At 48.6% G+C, this 20,776-nt stretch overlaps 9 protein-coding genes across 9 annotated transcripts; 4 read left to right on the forward strand and 5 right to left on the reverse strand.

Moving 5' to 3' along the window:
• The first annotated feature begins 823 nt into the window (after positions 1-823).
• On the forward strand, positions 824-3,769 carry HD556DRAFT_8905 (peptidase family M1-domain-containing protein). The gene is made up of 14 exons (XM_041311955.1): positions 824-1,245; positions 1,298-1,361; positions 1,418-1,566; positions 1,629-1,708; positions 1,772-1,791; positions 1,846-1,977; positions 2,033-2,190; positions 2,243-2,339; positions 2,386-2,416; positions 2,463-2,541; positions 2,596-2,861; positions 2,922-3,091; positions 3,147-3,306; positions 3,357-3,769. The coding sequence occupies exons 1-14, from the start codon at positions 1,085-1,087 to the stop codon at positions 3,710-3,712; spliced, it is 1,923 nt and encodes a 640-aa protein (XP_041167521.1). The 5' UTR covers positions 824-1,084; the 3' UTR covers positions 3,713-3,769.
• Positions 3,770-3,823: 54 nt separating this feature from the next.
• On the reverse strand, positions 3,824-5,315 carry HD556DRAFT_1316290 (uncharacterized protein; the record flags this gene model as incomplete). The annotated part of the gene is made up of 5 exons (XM_041301143.1): positions 5,137-5,315; positions 5,057-5,081; positions 4,900-5,008; positions 4,760-4,839; positions 3,824-4,708 (listed from the first exon to the last, which is right to left on the reverse strand). The coding sequence occupies exons 1-5, from the start codon at positions 5,306-5,308 to the stop codon at positions 3,826-3,828; spliced, it is 1,269 nt and encodes a 422-aa protein (XP_041167522.1). The 5' UTR covers positions 5,309-5,315.
• On the forward strand, positions 5,310-6,559 carry HD556DRAFT_8907 (uncharacterized protein). Its single transcript, XM_041311957.1, has 4 exons — positions 5,310-5,557; positions 5,611-6,161; positions 6,211-6,276; positions 6,328-6,559. Exons 1-4 carry the CDS (start codon positions 5,437-5,439, stop codon positions 6,508-6,510), a joined length of 921 nt encoding a protein of 306 aa, XP_041167523.1. The 5' UTR covers positions 5,310-5,436; the 3' UTR covers positions 6,511-6,559.
• A 48-nt stretch (positions 6,560-6,607) lies between these two features.
• HD556DRAFT_1532100 (uncharacterized protein) lies at positions 6,608-7,312 on the reverse strand (the record flags this gene model as incomplete). Its single annotated transcript, XM_041309523.1, has 2 exons — positions 7,156-7,312; positions 6,608-7,109 (listed from the first exon to the last, which is right to left on the reverse strand). The coding sequence occupies exons 1-2, from the start codon at positions 7,299-7,301 to the stop codon at positions 6,608-6,610; spliced, it is 648 nt and encodes a 215-aa protein (XP_041167524.1). The 5' UTR covers positions 7,302-7,312.
• A 70-nt stretch (positions 7,313-7,382) lies between these two features.
• HD556DRAFT_1316296 (YL1 nuclear protein-domain-containing protein) lies at positions 7,383-9,415 on the forward strand. Its single transcript, XM_041301144.1, has 6 exons — positions 7,383-7,506; positions 7,551-7,630; positions 7,682-7,794; positions 7,843-8,109; positions 8,162-8,804; positions 8,854-9,415. The coding sequence occupies exons 1-6, from the start codon at positions 7,448-7,450 to the stop codon at positions 9,102-9,104; spliced, it is 1,413 nt and encodes a 470-aa protein (XP_041167525.1). The 5' UTR covers positions 7,383-7,447; the 3' UTR covers positions 9,105-9,415.
• On the reverse strand, positions 9,416-10,907 carry HD556DRAFT_1316303 (p21-C-terminal region-binding protein-domain-containing protein). Its single transcript, XM_041301145.1, has 6 exons — positions 10,744-10,907; positions 10,454-10,690; positions 10,190-10,399; positions 9,920-10,126; positions 9,509-9,868; positions 9,416-9,457 (listed from the first exon to the last, which is right to left on the reverse strand). Exons 1-5 carry the CDS (start codon positions 10,798-10,800, stop codon positions 9,704-9,706), a joined length of 876 nt encoding a protein of 291 aa, XP_041167526.1. The 5' UTR covers positions 10,801-10,907; the 3' UTR covers positions 9,416-9,457; positions 9,509-9,703.
• A 358-nt stretch (positions 10,908-11,265) lies between these two features.
• On the reverse strand, positions 11,266-15,081 carry HD556DRAFT_1316304 (vacuolar protein sorting-associated protein 35). Its single transcript, XM_041301146.1, has 11 exons — positions 14,970-15,081; positions 14,795-14,891; positions 14,438-14,744; positions 14,096-14,387; positions 13,560-14,033; positions 13,365-13,510; positions 12,904-13,315; positions 12,735-12,854; positions 12,200-12,688; positions 11,997-12,146; positions 11,266-11,944 (listed from the first exon to the last, which is right to left on the reverse strand). Exons 1-11 carry the CDS (start codon positions 14,982-14,984, stop codon positions 11,690-11,692), a joined length of 2,757 nt encoding a protein of 918 aa, XP_041167527.1. The 5' UTR covers positions 14,985-15,081; the 3' UTR covers positions 11,266-11,689.
• A 166-nt stretch (positions 15,082-15,247) lies between these two features.
• HD556DRAFT_1223802 (uncharacterized protein) lies at positions 15,248-16,657 on the reverse strand (the record flags this gene model as incomplete). Its single annotated transcript, XM_041296913.1, has 2 exons — positions 15,248-16,377; positions 16,426-16,657. The coding sequence occupies 2 exons, from the start codon at positions 16,655-16,657 to the stop codon at positions 15,248-15,250; spliced, it is 1,362 nt and encodes a 453-aa protein (XP_041167528.1).
• A 1,445-nt stretch (positions 16,658-18,102) lies between these two features.
• Positions 18,103-20,624, forward strand: HD556DRAFT_1435591 (uncharacterized protein; the record flags this gene model as incomplete). Its single annotated transcript, XM_041305454.1, has 4 exons — positions 18,103-19,975; positions 20,023-20,223; positions 20,269-20,557; positions 20,606-20,624. The coding sequence occupies 4 exons, from the start codon at positions 18,103-18,105 to the stop codon at positions 20,622-20,624; spliced, it is 2,382 nt and encodes a 793-aa protein (XP_041167529.1).
• Between the last annotated feature and the right edge of the window lie 152 nt (positions 20,625-20,776).

Consider the following 20,776-nt stretch of genomic DNA (forward strand, 5'->3'; position numbering starts at 1 on the left):
ACTTGCTGGCCTTCATGACAATATGTACCGCCATGAACACTGTGACATATCTGCTCCGGGCGCGCCACTCATCCGGACCAAGGAATTACCGGAGTGTGAGATGGATGAAATGTGCTCTTCACGTTCATGTAGGCTCTCAAAAGATACTTGCATTTTTATGACTAAATGACCATCTTCAGCTTCTTCCGCTTATTCCACCCCTCTCTTAACACCCGTGAGTCCTCTAAACCATATGTTCCTTTAGCACACTAACTTCCTGCACTAGATTGACATTGTTCACTCTGGTCTTCGTATCAAAATTCCAGCCAGGAAGCGCAAACTCGGAGAGACTGACGATGAAGATTCCTGTCCAGATAGTTCAGACATTCAGTTTCCCAAGGTTTGCTCCTCCATGATTCGATGATGCAAACGCTGAGGCCTTGTTTCTAGAAGCACATGAGGAAGCGCTGGGCCTGTTCACAGACAACTAACGACCGACTATATTGGTCTCCTCGGTCACAAATTGCCTCGCTTTGAGCTTGCAAGGACGATATTCACCTCACGGTTTTATGCGGTTTCTGCGAATACATACAATACCCAGCTTGTCAGTCCATTTAATGTTTCTCTTTGTTGTGGACGTTGTTACACGAGACTTCCATGTACTTTTTAGTCGCCTTGTGAAGGACTCTATAGTTAATGTCTGCCTAATGGTGTATCCCAACTGTTTGTGTCATCTTATCATAACAAACCTTCGTTAGCTTCGCGTATCCCAAACCTGTGACTGCATCGAAATGTGAAGGAAAGTTAGTCGCGATAGTACTACATAGCACATTGGCGCCACCGTCGGACTTCGATCGAAACAGAAAACTGGAACACTTTATCGAAGTTGAGGTACTACGAAGCGCTGTTTGCCTGCCTAATGCAGCCCGGACTGCAGGCTTCTAGCCTTTGTTCTCGTCCGACTTACATTAATCCATTCGGTTAACGCTACGTGAGCTTCGAGGCAACGGTCATTAAAGACATTCTCGCAAGGGTGCTTGGATAGGAAGCTGTCTCCACCTCTCTCGCTTACTACTACCACAACGCGGCTGCGGCAACAATTCTGATGAGTTCCGAAACTACTGATCCAACCTCTCAATCGAACTATCGTCAGATCAGCACGAAACATTTTTCCCTCGACTGGTCGATTGATTTCCATGAGAAAGTGATCAAAGGCTCTATCACACACGAGCTTACCGTGCATACAAGCGATTTAAAGGAGGTCATGTGTGTTTCAAATTACCTGTCCATGTTGTGCGGGGAGTACTTATGTATATAGTTTCGATACATCTGATGTGGTGATCAAGCGCGTGTACGTCGAGGGCGAGGCTTGCCATGCTCAGGTGCGCAGATATACTTCTTCGATGTGCGAGTTCAAAGTGCTATGGCGAGCTTGCAGTATTCCCTGGGAGAGAAACATGAAGTCATGGGCTCTGCGCTGTATATTCCACTTCCTGCAGGTCTGCAGCCAGGATCTTCAGTGAAAGTGACGATCGAGTACAATACAACGGAGCCAGGATGCAAGGCATTGCAGTGGCTTGACAAAGCGTCAGTAGCCATTGAACTTCTTGTTTCGTATTCCCACTCAAACTGCTGGGATATTTTAAAAGACAAACTCATGGCAAGACCCATCCTTACTTGTTCAGTCAGTGCCAACCGATTTATGCAAGAGGTCTTTTGCCATGTCAAGGCAAGTTTCAGATTTTGATGCATAATATGCCATAGCAGCTTAAACAGTGTACGACACACTCAGATACTCCATCAGTGAAAGCCGTCAGTCATTGTTGGTCTGGTGCAGTTGTGATTTGCAACTGAGATCTTCAATAGACATATGAAGCGAGGATCACGTCTGTCCTTCCTGCACTCATGTCTGCTATTCGAGTGTCTCCGCCTGCGGAAGGACCGGTGCACGATGGGAAGATTGTTGGGCAGGATGAAGTCACCTACGTTTACAACCAGGTGTGTGGTGCTCAACAGGATCATTCAGCTTTACCTTGACTTCCTTGATACCCAGCCTGTGCCCATACCATCTTACTTGATTGCGATTGCGTCAGGAAATCTCTGCTACCGCGCATTCGAGAAGCTCGAAGGAAAGGACTGGACGAGCGGAGTATGGGCCGAGCCGGACATCATCAATGACGCCTGGTGGGAATTCAAGGAAGATACGACAAGGTTCTTTTTAGAGCATTAGAATTGATGAGATATTTGACAACTCTTTGCATAGGTTTTTGGCTGCAGAGGAGGAACTCGTTGGTATGTCGTATAAATTTGGCGTGTATGACCTGCTGGTGTTGCCTCCGGCATTCCCTTATGGGGGCATGGTGCGTTCCTCTATATCCCTCGGGTCAGATTCTGATAGACATCCAGGAAAATGCATGTTTGACGTTTGTCACGCCAAGTTAGTGCATACGACTTATCATGTTGCGTTTTTGACCAGAGGTTAGCTTTGTTGACTGGTGATAGGACATTAGTGGATGTCGTCGTACACGAGATCACGCACTCCTACTTCGGGAATGGTATAACGTCAGAACATCCTCCTTCCTCTCCTACTTCTTTTTGACTGGCATTCTCGCGCAGACACGCAGATGCTTCACACTTTTGGCTCAACGAAGGTTGGACGACGTACATCGAACGCCTCCTCCAGCAGATACTGCACTCCCCTGCTCACCGTGGATTCTCTTTCCTAACCGGTTCGAAGCAGCTTTATGATGACCTCAAACTCTATGAGCAGCGCAATAAGAAATATCAGAAATTGCAAATTGAATTCGAGAAAGGCGAGAACCCTGACGACGCCTATAGCTCGGTGCCATACGACAAAGGCGCTAATTTCCTCCTCCACATTGGTCGGTGCCCATCTAGTCCAAATGACGTGCAGGATGTTAACAGTGTTTCGGGGCTTTCAGAACGGACGTTGGGTGGTTTGGATGTGTTCCTGCCATACGCGAAAGATTATGTCAAGACGTTCATGGGTAAAAGCATTACCACAGAGATGTGGAAGGAGCATCTTTTTGACTATTACACGCGGTTTGGTGGAGATGACGAGCTCGAAGCGCTTAAAAGCATTGATTGGGATGCAAGTATTTGAGTTATTCTCCTTCGGATCACTCGACTGACGATTGTCAACGTAGGCTTGGCTTTTTGGAACGGGCGTGACCCTTCCTGTGCCCATGGAATATGACATGACACTCGTGCAACAATCCTACAAGCTCGCTGAGAGGTGGAGCAAAACTAAAGATACATCTGAGTTCAGCGCCACCGATATCAGTGGGATGGACGCCAACCAGATCGGTGAGAACGGGTATTGCTCATGGTTATGGTTGCTGACTGTGTCTTATAAGGCGCTTTCCTTGAACGACTACAGTCCTTCGACCCCTTGCCAGTAGCGCATATTGATGACCTTGGTAACCTCTACGGGCTGGTTAGTTCACCCAATGCAGAACTTCGTTTGAGGTTCTACCAAGTAGCTTTGCTTGATCCCCAATCTACCAAGTCGGAACAATATGCCACAGCAGCTTTGGGCTGGATTGTTGGCGAAGAAGATGGGATGGTCAAGGGTCGAATGAAGTTCTGTCGGCCAATATTTAGGGCGGCGTTTTCTGTTAACAAGGCGATGGCACAAGACAAGTATGAAGAACACAAGAGTTCATTCCACCCTATCGCACGTGATCTTATTGAGCTGGTGAGAGACAGATAGGTTCTTCACCGACGAAACTAATGCCGCCGCAGGATATCGAGTTAACTAAAGGATCACGGGACTAATGTATAACAAACATTTATTTATCAAACTGTATCAATGCACAATCAATGTTACTTGAAGTCACCCCATAGATCCCCGAATACATCGTCCTTCTTGGGCGCAGGGTGCGCCTGAGAAGTGCCGAGAAGGTTGTTGGAGTTACTGGGTGCGGAGACAGACGATCCCCAAATATCATTTGTATTGAATGAGTTCACTTGGGACTGGGCCTGTTGTGCCGTAGGAGTTACAGAGCTCCCCCATAGTGTATTTTGGGAGGGTGCAACGGGAGTAGCGTTCCAGCCAGAAGAAGCGCCCCACAAACCAGTGCCACCGGTCCCCATCATGCTTGTAGGCTGAGGTTGTGTCTGAGGAGCGCTTCCATCCCATGCTGATTGTGACTGAGAGGGTGGCGCAAAAGTGCCAAAAGTACTGGAAGCAGCACCTGTCGATAGGTTGGAATGACTGGGGACGGCAGCAGGAGCAGAGGAAAAGAGGGACATGATGTCTGATTTCATGTCTTTAGACGACGACGGTGGGGCTGCCTTTTGAGCGGGTGCATGGAAGTCTAGTGAGAATAGGTCATCTTGAGATGGAGGGGTGAGCTGCGCGAACGTTGGCTGAGGTGCAGCAGATGTCGGAGATGTGATAATATTGACTTCAGAGTTGATTGCTCTGCCAGCGATTGCGGAAGAGAGTAATTGACGGGATTGAGGCTGACGTGTTGTGATGTGGGTTTGGAGTGTTGGAGATGCTGATCTTACACCAGAGATACTGGTATTTGGTATATGAGTTGGGCGTGAGGATTGCGTAGCCGTGGGGGGTGGCTGCTCAGCAGCTTGTGAGGTATGTACAGTCGAGGTTTCAGTCTCAAGAACCGACGGATCGGATGGCGGGGGTCCATCAAGTGCCCATCTTCGAGATTCGTATTTTGAACGAATGAATGAGTCCATTTTACTATGGTAAATCGTGAGCTTATGTTTTGACTAAAGGGCTAAAATCACGTACTGCTCTGGGGGGACATGACCAGACTTTAGATGGGATTCCCAGTACAGGTTGGCACGACGATTCCCCCATTTCTGAATCGACTGCAAAGTAAACGACGTTGAGCAAGTCGTAAGACTGACATATGAGTGATATAGCATTACCTCCATCTGTTCCGGTGTCCAGATATCGAGATCGACGGACTTGACGCGGCTAATATGTGTTCCCATGCCACGATGGATGCCTGAACAGCGAATGCACAGAAAGACACCTCTGGAAAGCATGGTCAGGTTAGAGCAGGAGCGGTAATGCGAAACGCACAAATTCCATGATGCCCAACGAGGATCTGGTTCAAGAGTAATTTAAGAAGCTTGGAGATGGACTATGGGGACAAGACTAACCGTTCCGCTTGCAGTCTGCACAGACCTTATTGTCTGACTGCTTGACTAAATCTTTGAGGATTTTAGCATTTCGCTCAGTCGTGGCTTTATCTTGCCTGGACATGATGGTCGACGAGAAGACGAAGTGGTTAGAAACAAGATGAATAGACTTTCGGAGGAGACTCAGCCTCATTCCTAAAACGTGTCAGGGTCCGCTTCCTATTATTACGCACTACCAACGTTTTTGCCTACCACATCCATCGTCAAAAGGCAGACAGCATATTGTCTGCATTCAATAAGGCTAAACTAACGACCGTCACAATGTCAGCTACAGCTCGCGCAGAGGCTCGTCGCAAAGCTATCCTCGGCAGAGGAACTGACCGTCTGTCGAAATTGACGACGACTGCTCGTGGAGAAGATGCTCCCGCATATTTGAATGCTGGTGGGTGTTTTGACTTGGCGTACCACGGACAATATCAATATTTTGTGTTGTAGGTATTCCTCCCAGAGCTACAGCTGCTAGTTTTGTGGCTGAGGCGCTGAGCATGCCATCTCCGCCATATATGCCACCCCCGCGCTCTTTTGGAGATGCAGGCGTTAGTGGAGCAGGACCTGACCCATCCGTTTGGTCAGAAGAGCATCAAAGGCAATTCCTTCAAGCTCTCATGAGTGGCGCAGCCAATTCTCCGCAATTTCCTCAGCCTCAGATCTCAGCTGCGGCTTCCAATGGAACAACTACACCTCCTTCAGGTGACCCTTTCGTTAATATCATGAATTCGTTGCAACAAATGGACCCCTCTCGTGGTGGTGCTACCGGAAAAGTACCTGCTCCTCCCGCACCTGCAAAGCCTCTCTCGACCGTGCAGAAGTTCACGCCATTGCTGCACATCCTGTGCACATGGCTTATTCTTGCCTTTTTTGTTCTTGTCAAAGAACCTCAAATATTAGTCGAGCGCAGCGGTGGTTTTTCGGAAAGTGTATGGAAACGTTGGGCGGAGCTTGCCTGGAGAAACTCTAGCATCGAGGGCTGGGGAGTGCAGTTTGCGGTCAGTGTTCCGCGCTTGACTTGACATCTCGTCGCTGATCGACGTATAGCCGTTCATGTGGGCTTTTATGACTGTGCAAGTTGTGCTTCACTCGATACGTATATCCACGGGCAATGTAAGTGTCTTCAGGTTGCGAATAAATGCTGTGCTGATTCTATTTGTATAGAACCAAGTGCAGCCCCCGGTTTTGTTGGCGCTAGCTCTGCCTCATTTGCCCCCTCCATTCCCATCTATCATCACGAATGGCTTGCGCTATATCCGGATGGGAGGCGCCATCCTTGATGATCTGTCGGCGGTTGTATTCGGAATCGGGATGGTTGTGTTGATCGCTGGATGGTTCGCTGGATGATTGGTTCATGTAAATTCCGTCAGTACGATGAGTTTAGGATTATTTTTGGGTAACACATGCATGCATCTAATAACTGAAGTGAGAAAGTACCATCAAGCTAGGGTAATATGGCAGCAGCTCCAGTCTTTGGACGCTCAGGTGATGACAACATATTTTCCACCATGGCTTCCAGATTCTCTGGGTTACGCGTGCTCGATTTCGGTGTCCGTTTCTTGACAGCAGCTAAGCGTTCCTTCTCCTCGCCTGGAAGAATAGGCAGACCAGCAGATTGAGCAGCAGCCTTGTGCTCTTTCCATACATCACCACCAGCAAGATCCATTAGTTCCTTGGTAATGGATGTGGACCATTTATTTGAAATGTCGATGGTGGTCTTGGCTCCGTCCTCTGTACATTTGATAGAAACAGTGGTAAAGGGGGAACAATGAAGTCTGTCAGAACGTGAAGCAAGTTTAACAGAAGAAATCGAGTCACCGAACTCGACGACCATCTCAGGTGTCCAATTGTCTTGTAGAGATTTTGGAACTTTGTTGACCTCCACGTTGAGTTGTGGATTGGCATAGCGTATGCGTCCGAGCTCCTCCTTCACAAAATGCCTAGGTCTGTCTTAGATACGCGTGTATCAGAGTTGTCTATGAAGTAGCTTACCGTGCTCCGAAATGATCGTTTTTTGCAGCCAACTTCAAGCTTATCCCCCGCAGACCAGTCAAGGATAACCTTGGTTCCTCATTCAACTCCTTCAGTATGACAGACAGGCGAGAAGGCCCTGGAATGAACTTGGGTTTCCGAGGCATTCTGAATGAAGTTGAGAGTGAATTTTAGTAATTTGTAGCCGGCTATAGGTTGTTTGCTCCTGTTGAATTCTAATGCCTCAGCTTTCCTTTCTTGGTGGACCCGTTTCCCTTGGACTCTGATCGCGGTGCTATATACATCATCCAATATGGCTGAAGAGGAGACTTTGGTATTGCGTCGGTCGAAGAGAAGTACTGCGGGGAACAGGTTTGTACGGTAATTTTGTTGTTGCCCTGACTGAAAATGATTAGGATGGAGGCGGCCCTCGCTGAGCTTGCCATCGAGGAAGTCAACGAAGCTGAAGAAGACGTCGACTTCGTCAATGACAAAGGTGAATACGATGCGCTTAATACTGATGGAATGTGTCTTATGCTGCTTTTAGATGAGGAGGATGTATTTGAATCAGATTTTGCAAGCACGGACGACGAGGCAGCTGCTGAAGATATTGATACCGGAGAAAAAACTGTCGAGGATGAGGAAAGGAGAGCGAGGAGGGTGTGTATTTATTACAGTTTGTCTACAAATATTCTCATATTTATCTAGAGCGCGCGCGCAAGGGTGGAGAAAGCTACCGCCGCTGCTCATGCTCGCCACAGGGTCACCTTTAATCCCCAAACGGAGACTTCAGAGAAGAGACCTAACAAGGAGGCTCAGAAGCTCAAAAGACGTGTATCTCTTGGTGTCGCGGTTAACGCAGAGACAGGAGAAGTTATTGAGGGTGGTACAAGGCAACGGCAGAGTCAAAGATCACATACAATCATGAATACGTCGGCAACCGTCAACAGAATGAAGGATGCAGAAGAGAAGCGGGTAAGTCCTCATCCAACTTCATACTCGACACACTTCACTGTCCCTCCTGCAGGCCACTATTCCGAAGAAGGCAAGAGTAGTCACGAAAGCACCAACACAGGATGAACTTATCGCGCGGGCTCTCGACACGGAGGAGGGGAATATTATTGAGCACCGGGATTATCTTAAACTCGAGGAAGAGAAACGCGCTCGTGCTCGTGTAGTTCGAACCGCTCTTGAAGGTCCGGTGTTGCGATGGATCAGCCGTAAAGAACAAGTGAAAGTTGAAGTCACACCTCCGGTACCTGCTCCATATCCATCGCCGTACGGTTTTGTCTACAATCCACATCAAGGGACTTCCTACTCTGGGACACAAAATAGCCAGTCGCCCTTCCGTGCATACGTTCCAACGCTGCCAAGCCAGGTGCCGGAAGGTTTGCCTACGGCATCACAAAGCTTGGCTGCCACATCACAACCGCAGTCATCAACACCATCTGTGAACACACCATCTCAACCTTCATATTATTATTACCCCATGCAACCCCCACCAGCACAAGAAAGAGTTGTCGACGTTTGCAAGAACTACATCGTGCATGAGCTATCGCAAGATCCATCTGCAGCCAAACCACCATGGAAAGATACTATGTCAGCTATGTTTGGCGACGAGGTCAAATGGGACGAAGTCCGTGTGTTTACAGGGAAACAACGCCCATTAAGTGAGTTTTTCTTCGTTTGGTGTTCTGTCTTACCTAACTCTCATTGTAGGTCGACCCGTTCGAGCTTGTCCGATCACTGGGACACCTGCGAAGTATTTAGACCCACGAACAAATGTGCCCTTTGCGAACGTTGCTGCATTCAAGACTCTGACTAGAATTTTGTCTCACGACTATGTCTGGAGCGAGGCATTAGGGTGCTATGTTGCTCACAAAGAACAGCCTAACCATGATGTTGATGAGGGCACCACGACAAAACGCAGAAGAGTGGACGATCAAAATGGGCAAACTAATGAGGGTTAACTGTCCATATCCCTGCACTCGACACGACTTAAGCCCTTCGATGAGAACTCAGTTGGCGACTCGTCTACGATCTCAACGGACGCGTACCAGGGGTGTATCTACGGCACGCTCAGTTAGCTGCAGCAATATGGGATTCCGTACTTCCTTGATGAGGATTCGCAGGAATTGCTGGGAAGGTCGCTTGCTTTTGAGTATGGTTCCTGCCGTTCTGAGGCAGTGTTCTGGTACAAGTGGGTACTGCATATACATACATGTCACTGTAACCCTGTCACCTATCATAAGAAATACATCCCCAGGACCATTTTGAAGCCTTAGTGGCTGTGGACGTGCGCATGATAAAGCTACCGTCTGACCTGCACAAAAATGAGTGAGTCTGAGTGTGCCTCCCAAGCTCGCCTACGCACAAATAACATGACCCTCGAGGTCTAGCATGTGCGTATATCATGTCGTGCTTTTTTCAGGCAGATGAAAATAAGGTAGGCCGTACATAGTATGCTGTCGCTATTTTATTTCCGATACTTGTTACTCAGAGTATCTCTCGATCGAAACACAGATTAACATTCGCCCAATGAGGGGAGGGATGACGGCATGCCGACAGTTTACACATTTCCAGGTGGCTGAAATACATCCCCGAGTACTCTTGCTAGCTCTGTGAGCTGTGCCGCTGGCACAAGCATCAACCGTCCAGCCGTGTCTAATCCAAATGACTCTGCATTGCGTGGCTGGGCGTTTGAATACGGAAAAATCAGATGATGAGAGGCAAACTAGGACACCAGGTGAGACCAATCTCAAAGCACGTCAATAAAGGGGTGCACCTTTCGAATTTCCTCGTCCTCTGGGTGGAATGGATATACTCCATCAGGGCTTCTGTCGTTCGTTTCCTCATTCGAGTTTTGAGATTTCTGTCTTTTTGACGCTTTCCCTGGTTGTTGTCGGGCGATAGTCATCGCATCCTCCTCCTCCGGAGTAAGCTTGTATACACGTGATACGAAAATCAGGTGTGTGAAATTGAAGGGTTCGTTCTGAGAGGAATGACGACAAGGCCTATGGTTCATATAAAAACTTCATAAGAATCAATGACTCACCTCTTCGACTGCATCCCTGAGCTCATCCACGAGCATACGGTACATGGGAGGTATCACCGGCACAGGCATGTTGATCAACCTTTCGCATAGAACGAGACCTACTTGACACTGAGGATCACGCAGTACCGTCGATAGTGATTCGTGGAAGGCATTGTCTCCCTTCGATTTTGCCAGAATGTACTCTACGAGCGACTTTATAGACACGTTGTCCTGACAGCAATCCTTGCTTGAAAAAATGCCAGACAAAAAACAAACGATACTCACGTTGTGCACACCGATATTTAAAACGCTCAAAAATGCATATGGGCTGCTTTCCTCTCCATCAGTCTTGATCGTAGTCCCTATATCAGGCTGTGAAAGCACCAGGTCCGCAAGAGCGTGCGTGCTGAGACCCTCAGCATCTACACCAAAGAGCTGATCGAGAAGACGCTTGATGGCATGGTAGTCGATCGTTGCATTGAAGCCAAAAAAATCGAAATCTACATCGATGAACGTCGGACTCTACTAAGAGCTGGTCACTATAGATCATCACAGGAAGCCTCATGGAATCATACGTCTTCCGAGTCGCTGTCGGAATCTTCGTGGTTAACTTGATTTTTGCGTTTTGACATGAATATGGAGTGGACCAATACTTATGCCCAGGTCACGAAACAAAGTTTATTGTGTTACGTAAGTTCCTTCGAGTTTATCGTTCACACACCGGCGGTTTTGGAATTTTGCACTATGCAAGATTTGTTTTGAAATGTTAATGATAAAGTTGGCATTCTTACTATACATTTTGACGTAGTAAAAATGAAAAAATTGGATGAGTGGATAAATCTTGGACGAAATTCTACATTTTATGAGTCATTTTGACATTGTAAAAGAAAGACATTTAACCGACAGCAAGATCTGAAGAAAAATGATCGAACATTTTGATTCAAATCTTACATGAGGTGAGATTTGAGGAAAATTTAAATAAAACACATTTTACCTATTGGAAAGGAATTTTACCCCGATATAAGATTTGAATCAAAATGTTCGATCATTTTTCTTCAGATCTTGCTGTCGGTTAAATGTCTTTCTTTTACAATGTCAAAATGACTCATAAAATGTAGAATTTCGTCCAAGATTTATCCACTCATCCAATTTTTTCATTTTTACTACGTCAAAATGTATAGTAAGAATGCCAACTTTATCATTAACATTTCAAAACAAATCTTGCATAGTGCAAAATTCCAAAACCGCCGGTGTGTCAAACGAGCAATTGAGTGTCCCCACGATAGTGAAAAAAAATATTATATACAAAACCACGGTGTCAACAGTACCAGAAGCGGTCGTCATAAGTACACCCTAACTAAAAACGACAACAACAGCAAGTTAAGAACACTGTAAGCATACTCGCGAGTCGCGAATGATCCAACCAAAGTCAACGTTCAGCCTGGCATTAAGATAAGTAAGTGCCGCGTCTGTCGCTATGTACAAACGAACCACAATCAGTGATCAGTGAACACGCAGCCGCTACCGCGTGATGCCCATCTTTAAGAACGCCCCCACTACCTCGACTTCATCCCATTGTCCTGGGTTCTCCGCCGTTTTCTTCGCGTAGATGTATGTCAGGGTATTGCGGAAGTGTCGAGTGATCACTTCGGGCGTCGCGACGCCTTCTATTCTTTGTGAGGGGTGGAGATATGAGGAGGATGACGATGGAGATGTGATCGTATCGATGGAGGAGGCGATGAGTTCAACAAGTGAGACTATAAATTTAGGTGCGATCTAATTCAAGCATGAATGTGTTATTGTTGTTGTTGAAACGGCGAGTACTCACTGCAGGCGCACCCCGGTCGAAATAATATAAATATTGATCGAGCGTATCGCAGTAAAGCTGGACAGTGACTATCTCCTCCGTGGCAGAATTTGCTATGCGTAGTGATTTCTGAAGGCATTCCAGTACACGCTTACTGTCCTTATGCGGGTACTAGACACCGTCTATCAGCCATCGCATCTCAGTAAGGATCGAGGGCTACGCACCGCTTTAACACCTTCACCATCCTCTCTAGGGGGGAAAGCAGCCTTCTCAGACTCCTTCACAACAGGCCCATCAGCCTCGCCCTCTTCTAATACAGGCTCTTGCCACCACAGATGGCTAGCGGCATGTACCGCCGTCGCCTGATGCTGTTTTTTCAACAACCTTGCACCGTGCAAAGCAGCCTTCGTTATCAACGTATCGTACCCATCGATATTAAACACTCTCGCGCCTTGAAGAGTGCCAATGATAAGGGTGATAGCAGCAAGCTGCGCTCTGCTTTCCGAAATGCTGTCTTCGTATACCGAGAAAGCTTGCACGTAGAAATCGTAGGCAAGGTCTTCGAATCCAGAGCCGCATTCCGATGCGATCTGTGCTGCGAGGAGGAATAACCTCAGTGCGAATGCTGGGGCATCGACCTGGGTGGCGAGAATGGAGGTACATTGTCGAACGAATTTGAGTATCGTGTTGACCTTGTCTTGCCAACCCTCCTCCTGCGAATGGTAAGCAGCAGAACACAATAACAACAAGACGACATACCAGATGTTCACAGTTCTTATACCGCCTACATAACTTGATGCTGGAAGTGATGAGTGCGGGGAAGGTATAGCGCATCCGTTCGCCACCAGCTTCAAGATGTTTTCGAGCCATTTGTAACAGCTGCACAGCACGTCAGTTCAGGAGATACCCCCGCAAAGAATATTCGCACATCGAATTGGATATCCAACGAATCTGCGCGGAACAAATGCACCATCCGTGCAACCCAACCCTGTTCCTCTGCTAGATCCTCCCTCTCCGTGTGATAAGGTCCCTGTCTTCTGACTTCCTTGGCACCAGTGATGTTCTGCGGTGTAGCAGAATCGGTCTGGTCCTTGATAAGAACATGACAAAGTTCCATGACCCCATCAACATCTTCCGGCGCCTCGATGATCGTTTCGTTCTTGAGCACGCTCGAAATTACAGAGTGAGCGATTGACCGTCTTGTCGAGAAAAGTTGCTGGGAGAGCAAGGGGACATATTGGGGAATTGCGAGGAGTGTGAGGACAGATTGGTAGGAATTTATAGGTGCTACAAGGAGAGCAGCGAGGTTTGCAGCTGTCTGCGGTGCGTGGAGGTCAGGGCTGGAGAGCTTGATTAGTGTGAGTTGTCATAAAGACGCGCGTAACCTGCCTTTCTGAGAACTCCTTGATTTTGTCACGCGCAAAGCCAAGGATCTGATCCACGTATTCTAGCCTGTCCGGATAACAGCTTAGCGATAGGTTTGTGAGGGACACAAGCAGTGCGGTGATATCCTGTATCGACAAGTCTGGCCGTGCCTTACGGACGGAGTGAGAATCGCGTGTGGTGGTATAGATTGAAACTCACTTTAATAAGCTCTACTACTTGCTTCCAAAACACCTCGAACAACCGGACGTTCTCTGGAACACCCCTGAATTTCCGAACGGGCGATCCATCATGCTCCTGCTTCTCCTCCACCGAAACGCCATTCGTAGCCGTAGCCGCCCCTGCACCAACCTCCAACTCAGCCATGCTTTTCTCCGTATCAGCAACAGCACTATCCCAAGCATCCTCCGCCGAGGGCGGTGCACCAGCCGCAGCATCATTCTCCCTTACCCGAGCCTTCTGAACTTTCACCTTATCCGCAAGTCTCCGGGCAGCAGCTTCTTCCTGGCGTTTCGTCTCCTCGGGGTCTTCGCTCTCAGCCTCGCGAGCAGCATACGCAGCCAGCCGGTCGATAAGCGCAATAACAATCAGTTTGATGTTCACCTTTGGATGAAGTTGGGCTGTTGCTGATAGGAATGGGCCAAGGGTATGTAAATGGAATTCGTCGGTGAATACCTATTGATGGGAAGTCAGTAAGGTCTTCCTTAATGCCCCGCAATCAACCCCATCACTCGTACCTGGATCACAACCTCCATCAGATACTCCTGCGCAATCACATCTTTACAATTAACGACTTGTTCCAAGATAGCGGGGAGGATGCTGTGCTGGTACATTTCGAGGTCTACGCCGTCGAGTTGGGAGAGTCGGACGAGGTTGGTGCCGACCAGGATACGGAGGTCGCGGCGCTCCATCTCGCGTTTTTCGCGGTCGCGGGAGTGACCTTGGTGTTGGAGACGTACCCAGAGTTTGTTCATCTCGATGAAGTTGGTTAGGACGAAGGAGATGGAGTCTTGGAGGTTTCCTGTAGGTCTGGGGGACGTTAGTGTTGGTTTTGGTGTTGGGGTGGTATGGGGACGTACCCTGGATCGACGCCGATAGGGAGATGGTCCCGAGTCTGTCCGCTTAGGTAGTGCCTTAAGAAGAGGCCTCGTATGGGGTGTAACACGCCACGAGACATTTCCATCATATCCTTCATGATCTCCTTTACAGGTGCATCCGAGATAGACATATACACAGCGCCGACTGTGATCATGAGATATAACCTCGGTACGATGTTCCCAGCATATTGAACGAGTTCGTAGAGGTCTGCGAGGTGGTGTCGTGATTGGGTGTGTGCATCGTAGAGATAGTTGGAGAGGTGTCTTAGGGCGTCAAATACTGCCATGTCTGCGCGAAAATTCATGATTAGGGAAGGGAGAAGAGGAGGAAAGGCGCACAGAGTTCGTAATATTGCTTTGGGGATAAGGATGACGTCCGGAGTTCTGCTAGCATCAAGCTAGCGCTTTTCAGCGCGTCCATTATATCGTCGTTATCCTGAACCAATGTGATGTTGGTGAGTTATGACGTGCAGGCGTTGAAGTGAAATTATGTATATGCTGCGCAGAAACTCACCAAATGTCGCTTCATCTGACCGACTTGTATTTTGACGGTGCTGAGGGACTCGCTGAGGAGCTTGCCTTCCTCTATTACTGGGATTACTGTCGTCGTCGTCGTCGTCGTCGTCGCCATTGCTCCGTTTGACGAGATATGTTAGACTGACTTGCCAGCGACAACGGTTCCGACCTGTGTACCCGACGAGTGGATGTCCACTTCTGAAGATGACATAAGCCATGACGAGTCCTTGATCGCGCGAGCAATATTAATATACTTATATATTCCTCGTGGCTCATTCATACAGAACGTGGTGAATCAATCTTATACAAAACAGCCTCGATCAACGCATCCAGATCCGTATCACCTGCCCCACTCTCCTCCTTCCCAATTCTCTCCACAATCACAGCTTCACCCATCCACGCCGGCATCTCCTCCCCTTTATATATTTTCCAATACGCCCTAAAAAGCTTCATTTCAGGCCTCCACTCTCTCCCCTTCCTATGCGCGCTCAAACTAACCAACATCGCGGCGTACGAAAGGCGATACAACACCTTAAGCTCCTCATCACTCGCACCAAGACGCGCGAGTTGGTTATTCAATGCGTGGTCCTGATGTTCCATGCGCAAGCTAAGCCAGTCTTCGATGAGACTATGGCTTGAATCGGCCAGCAGGAGCGCAAGTTCTGTCGCTGCATCTACGAATACAGACCCTAGGCCTCCATAAGCTGCGTTCATCTCCTCGCGGTAGTACGTGCGCAGGACTTTGCTCGGACGTGGCCATTGGACGCATTTTTCTTCGAATTTGCCGGGGTTGAGACCGAGGATGAAGCTGTACGGCTCGAGGCCTTTGTTGCGCCCTAGGATACCGTGCGCGAGGCAGACGGGTTGGCCGTCGTGCCCTGAGGATGTGAGGGGGGAAGATCGGAGGAGGCGTTGGGGGACTGCGAGGATGCCGCGGCTGACACGGGGAGAGAACCCAATGTGGGTGCCCCAGAGGAGGGAAGCGGATTTATTGGAATGGATGGGGGCATAGAGACCTGTCGTGTCGTCTGGAACAAGGGGTGTCTCTGATTTCTGGTCTGGCTGCTGTTCGGATTGTCCTGTTACGGTATCCATGAGACGCTTCCTGGCCTTGAGGATGTCTGTGGGGTCATCGGCGATGAGATTTGATCGGAAGATCGGAAGACGGATGTCGACGGGGTGCTGTTTCATTACTGGGACCTCTTTACTAAGGATCGGCCATGGATCGTTGCCTTTAATCAAGGGGACTAGAGTCGTGTCAATTCCTGTGCGGCTCGGGCCAGTCCATGCTGCCCATCGATTAGAGCAATAGTGTCGGTTACGCCATGCAGGCCATGCATAGCGGAATACGGCGAGAGAGGATGCGCTGGCTAGCAATATGATTCCGAGTGAATCGTTGTTATTGCCTACAGGAACATTGAATATACGAGATGACAGTTGTGATAGGCGCTTACCGGCAAGGAAAGATAAGACCATACAGCCAAAGGAAGCGACGAGAGCGATGGCTATGGCTGACCACCAGAGATGTTCCCTTCTGCCCAAACTGAATCTGATTGTCCATAAACCTTCTGTCTCGCAAATTTCGACGAGAGTTGTGATAGCGCCTTGAAGTAGAGATACAGCTACAGCAATGACAGTTGCAGCCCAGAAGATCTGTGTGCGTTGCGCATCCGTAAGTTTGCTCATAAGGAACGCACCGCTGGTGTTGGTGGAAGAGGGGGTAGTGGGGGTGGGGATAGAAGAGGAGGTTGGTGATTCGGAAGCCAGGATTTGACCATGTGGATATGGTACAGCAGCTGCGTACGTAATTGATATTGCAACATTGATAAGAGTAAGGCTGGTTATCATTGTGGGGGCCGGGTAAGGATGACTTATATGTCTGCAGCAAGAGTTTTATGGTTGTCTGGTGTAGTTTGAGTCAGGGATACGAACGCTCTGTGAAGGCCAGAATGTTGAATTGAAGGCTTGGGATGGTGTAAATAACGAGAGCGCCGCCTCCTTTGCCATACATGCCCTGGTCATCACGTTGCCGCCGTTATCTTTGTATAATACCAAGTATTAGAGAGACAAACGAAACATTGAACACTACCAGTTTGGATGATTAAAGGGCTTGCTGGGCATCGACATGATGGCGTCAGGGAAAGATGCCTGATAGTAATGCAATAAGGGATGAATCACTACGGAAGCTAGATTTTAGCTCTCCCGTAATCCGTGGTACAGACGTAAGACGTATTCCGGACTCACGTTGACCAGAACACATCAGCGCCGCCTCCTTTGCCACACGCGCACAGGTTATCCCGTTGCGTTGCCACCGTTGTCTTTGGATGAATCACTACGGAAGCCAGATTTTAGGTCCAGCGTAATCTGGTGCAGACGTAAGATGTATTCCTTCGTAGACGAAATTCGAGCGTCAGGGAGCGGATGCCAAAGTTTAAAAAGTAAATTGTCCCACCGAATGTAACTGACTTACGTTTTCATTAACGGTATCACCAAGTCGCGCATTTCTCAGTGGCTTTGAATGTTCCAGATGGGCTCTTTTGACCTTGATGACTAACATAGCTGTGCGGGTCAAGGGAAAGGTGCTGTGAAACTTACGGCTATCAAGGCTGACCTGCACTTTTTATCAAAACTGCGGCTGCGAGTTGAAATGATGGCAGGTGTCAAGTGTACTTTGCATTATACGTCGACAAGGTTACATGGGCAGAACTGATCACTCACGCTGGCAGATTCGAGTAAGCGCTGCCAATGGGTGGGAGCGGGGTAGCAACAGAGAACCAATTTTGAATTTCTGCACGAAATTGACCTATTAGTGTCGGTCAACGTGTGAGGAGCATAAACATATAGGCAGGGTCTATAAGGAGATGGCGAAGGCGGCGATGAGTAGCACGTGGGTAAACTGAAATTACACCGGTAGACCTACTCCCTCAGTGAATTGTTTTGTTTTATTTGGTTTTTGTCCAGTTGTTGGTCGTCGCGGTATTCGTTGTCCGTCGTGTCGAACTCATCCTTAAGGAAGGGGGGGGAGTACTGTTTTTTTTCTGTTCCTTAATCTTTGTGAGTTTTGTTTTTTATCTTAATCTTTTACAACTTAACCATCATCATCAAAAGAAATCTGTCCTTGCAGTTTGCCCATGGCCGTTCTCGCACCACAAGATTGGCACCCACCTCGCGATCATACAACAATGGATTCACGTCCTCAACCAAACGAGCAACAGTCTAACATACCCATCCAACCTTATCCATACCCAGTTCAACAGCCTCATGGCACTTGGACTCCAAGTCCAAATGCTCAACCCTTTTACCCTTCTTACTACCAACAACAACAACAACAACAACAGCAACAACAACAGCAACAGCAACAACAACCTCATCAAAATCCTTATTTCGATCCTCAGGCAAATGCTCAACTTGCTCAGTGGGCATACCAGCAGATGATGTATTCTCAACAACAACAACATCCTCGTCCTGATTACTTTAACCCAACCCAATTATTCTCCCCTTTTCCAAGTGGAACTCCCCCTCCTCATGCTCATCATCAAAGTTACCCCCCTCCTCAAGTACAACGTTCAGTATCATCAGATGCAGCTCAATATAATGGCTTTCATCCATATCGCCGTCCAAATAATACCCGTCCTCAAGAACTTCAGGAATGGCGTGCCCAACCTCCTTATGCACGCGGTGAAGCTTCCGCTTCTACAACTTCTGTTAATTCTTCTTCCTCTCATGGCGGAGCATCACGCCAACGGACAACAAGCCAGGGTCAAGTGCCATCTCGTCCAAGGATCCCAACAACAACAGCAACAGAAAATCCACGTCAACGCACAGGAAGCAATTCATCATCCACTAACAACCGTCCACACAACCGCACCCCATCTACCTCCTCTACAAACTCATCATCAACTCCACGCCCTTCCCTATCTAATCCTCCATCTAGGTCTTCCACCTCAACAGCTACAACTCCCCAATCCGCTTCTTCTTCCCATGCTCGTCCAGTCCGGCCCTCCCCGCTAAGTCAAGGCACATACACTGCTGCGGAAAAGCGTATGTCACGTGATGACTCCGATCTCGCAGCTATCCTCGAAGGTACTTCCATCGGTGCAAAAACAGGTGGCATCAAAGGCAGACTCCGTCGTGCACTCAGTCTCAATGCCGCTCAAGCCTTGCAAGAAGAGGAAGAACAACCCTCTGCCGGTGCAAGCACAACAAAAACCACTCCAACAACCCTCCCTGACCCTGACGCCGCCAGCACCGCCACAGTTCAGACCAAGAAAAAAGGTCGTGCAGCATCCTTGTTCAACTCCCGCCTCAACGCTAGCACAGATAACATCTCTCTTTCATCTACGATGTCCTCTGCTTCCGTCGTCATCCGCAAGATCGGCTCAATCGGAAAGCTCGCGAGGCGGAACAGCCTCGCAGGAATAACTTCCCTTTTCAAAGACAAGAACAAGTCCTCTGAAGGCACTGACGATAACGGCAAGAAGAAAAAGAAAAAAGAAAAGGACGCAAAAGGCGATCTCGTAGCTCCTGCTCTTTCCCACGCTGTTGCTGAGCTCGATCGTGGCGATTGGAGCAGTCCAGAGATGAGTGGATTGAGTCCTGCTGCTAAACTTGCCCGCCAGCATACACTCAAGAGTAATGCCGAGGCTGCTGCTGCAGCAAAGGTACGCGTCGAGCCCGTCCAGCCTCAGCCGAATGGGATCCATGTTCCTGCTGCGTGGGAGAAGAATACTGCTACAAGGACCGGCGAATCGAGTGCCAGGGTCAATGAGGATGGGACGAGGGTCTTAGTCGAGGAGGATGATGAGAGTGATGATGGACATGCCTATCCTGCTGCACAGAACTTTATATCGGAAGGCTGGGATGACGATGAAGTCTGGGATGAGGATGGGGAGGAGGATCTTACTATTCGTGTAGCGGGCGAAGACGAGGAGGTCGTCGCTTGGGCGACCAATATCAGGCGTAGCATCGAGCGTCAAAGAACGCCTGCAAAGGGCATCCTTAAAGGTGCGTATCGGGCAGATTGGGCATTATTTACCCTGATCTTGTTCTAGGTGCTGATAATTACTCGCAAGAGGTGTATAATGGCGAGACCGTGGTGAACCCTGCTATTCGCGTACGCTCGAATTCATATAATTCGCATCCGGCGCAATCATCCGAGCTGGGTCCACTCGCTCGCATACCCTCTCCCGATCCAGACCATATCGATGGCCTGCATCGACACGCCTCGCATTCAAGCAACACACCCGCAGGAGGTACGCCTCTCCTCACTAAATCATACCTATCTAACATTCTAGTAGAGAAAGAAAGGAGCATGTTCACCCTCTCCAACTCATCCGCCCCAGCCCTATCAACGATCCCTACGACCCCACCAACGCTGACCCACCGCTCAGCGACGACGCCTGCCAAAAGGCTCGTGTTTGCAAATAATCTGTCAGTTTATGATACGTTTTCGTCGGCTGTTTATGATCGTCGCAGCGAGCCTGCGACGTGGAGTCGATTGACGCCTGCGTTGGCGCAGCGCATTAAAGAGGAGCTCAATTCGTACAAGATGGAGGAGATGGAAGTGCATGCTTGTAGTCGGATGCAGTACGTTCCTCATCTTTTGAGTGGTTGTGTACTAATCAATCACTGCAGTACCCAATTTTTTATCTGAGCGGTTTGTTGCTGGTACCGGTGCTTGCTCGGTTCGATTTTTGGCTCGCTTTTATCTTTTATCTTCTCTTTTTCTTCCTGTCCGATGCCTTGCCTACGTTTCTTTTCCTTGCACAACCACTTCTATCCCCCTGATCTAAAAACTCGGCATGA

Source organism: Suillus plorans (assembly GCF_016647745.1).
Source record: "Suillus plorans strain S12 chromosome Unknown HD556scaffold_1, whole genome shotgun sequence".
In the NCBI taxonomy this organism is placed as follows: Eukaryota; Fungi; Basidiomycota; class Agaricomycetes; order Boletales; family Suillaceae; genus Suillus; species Suillus plorans.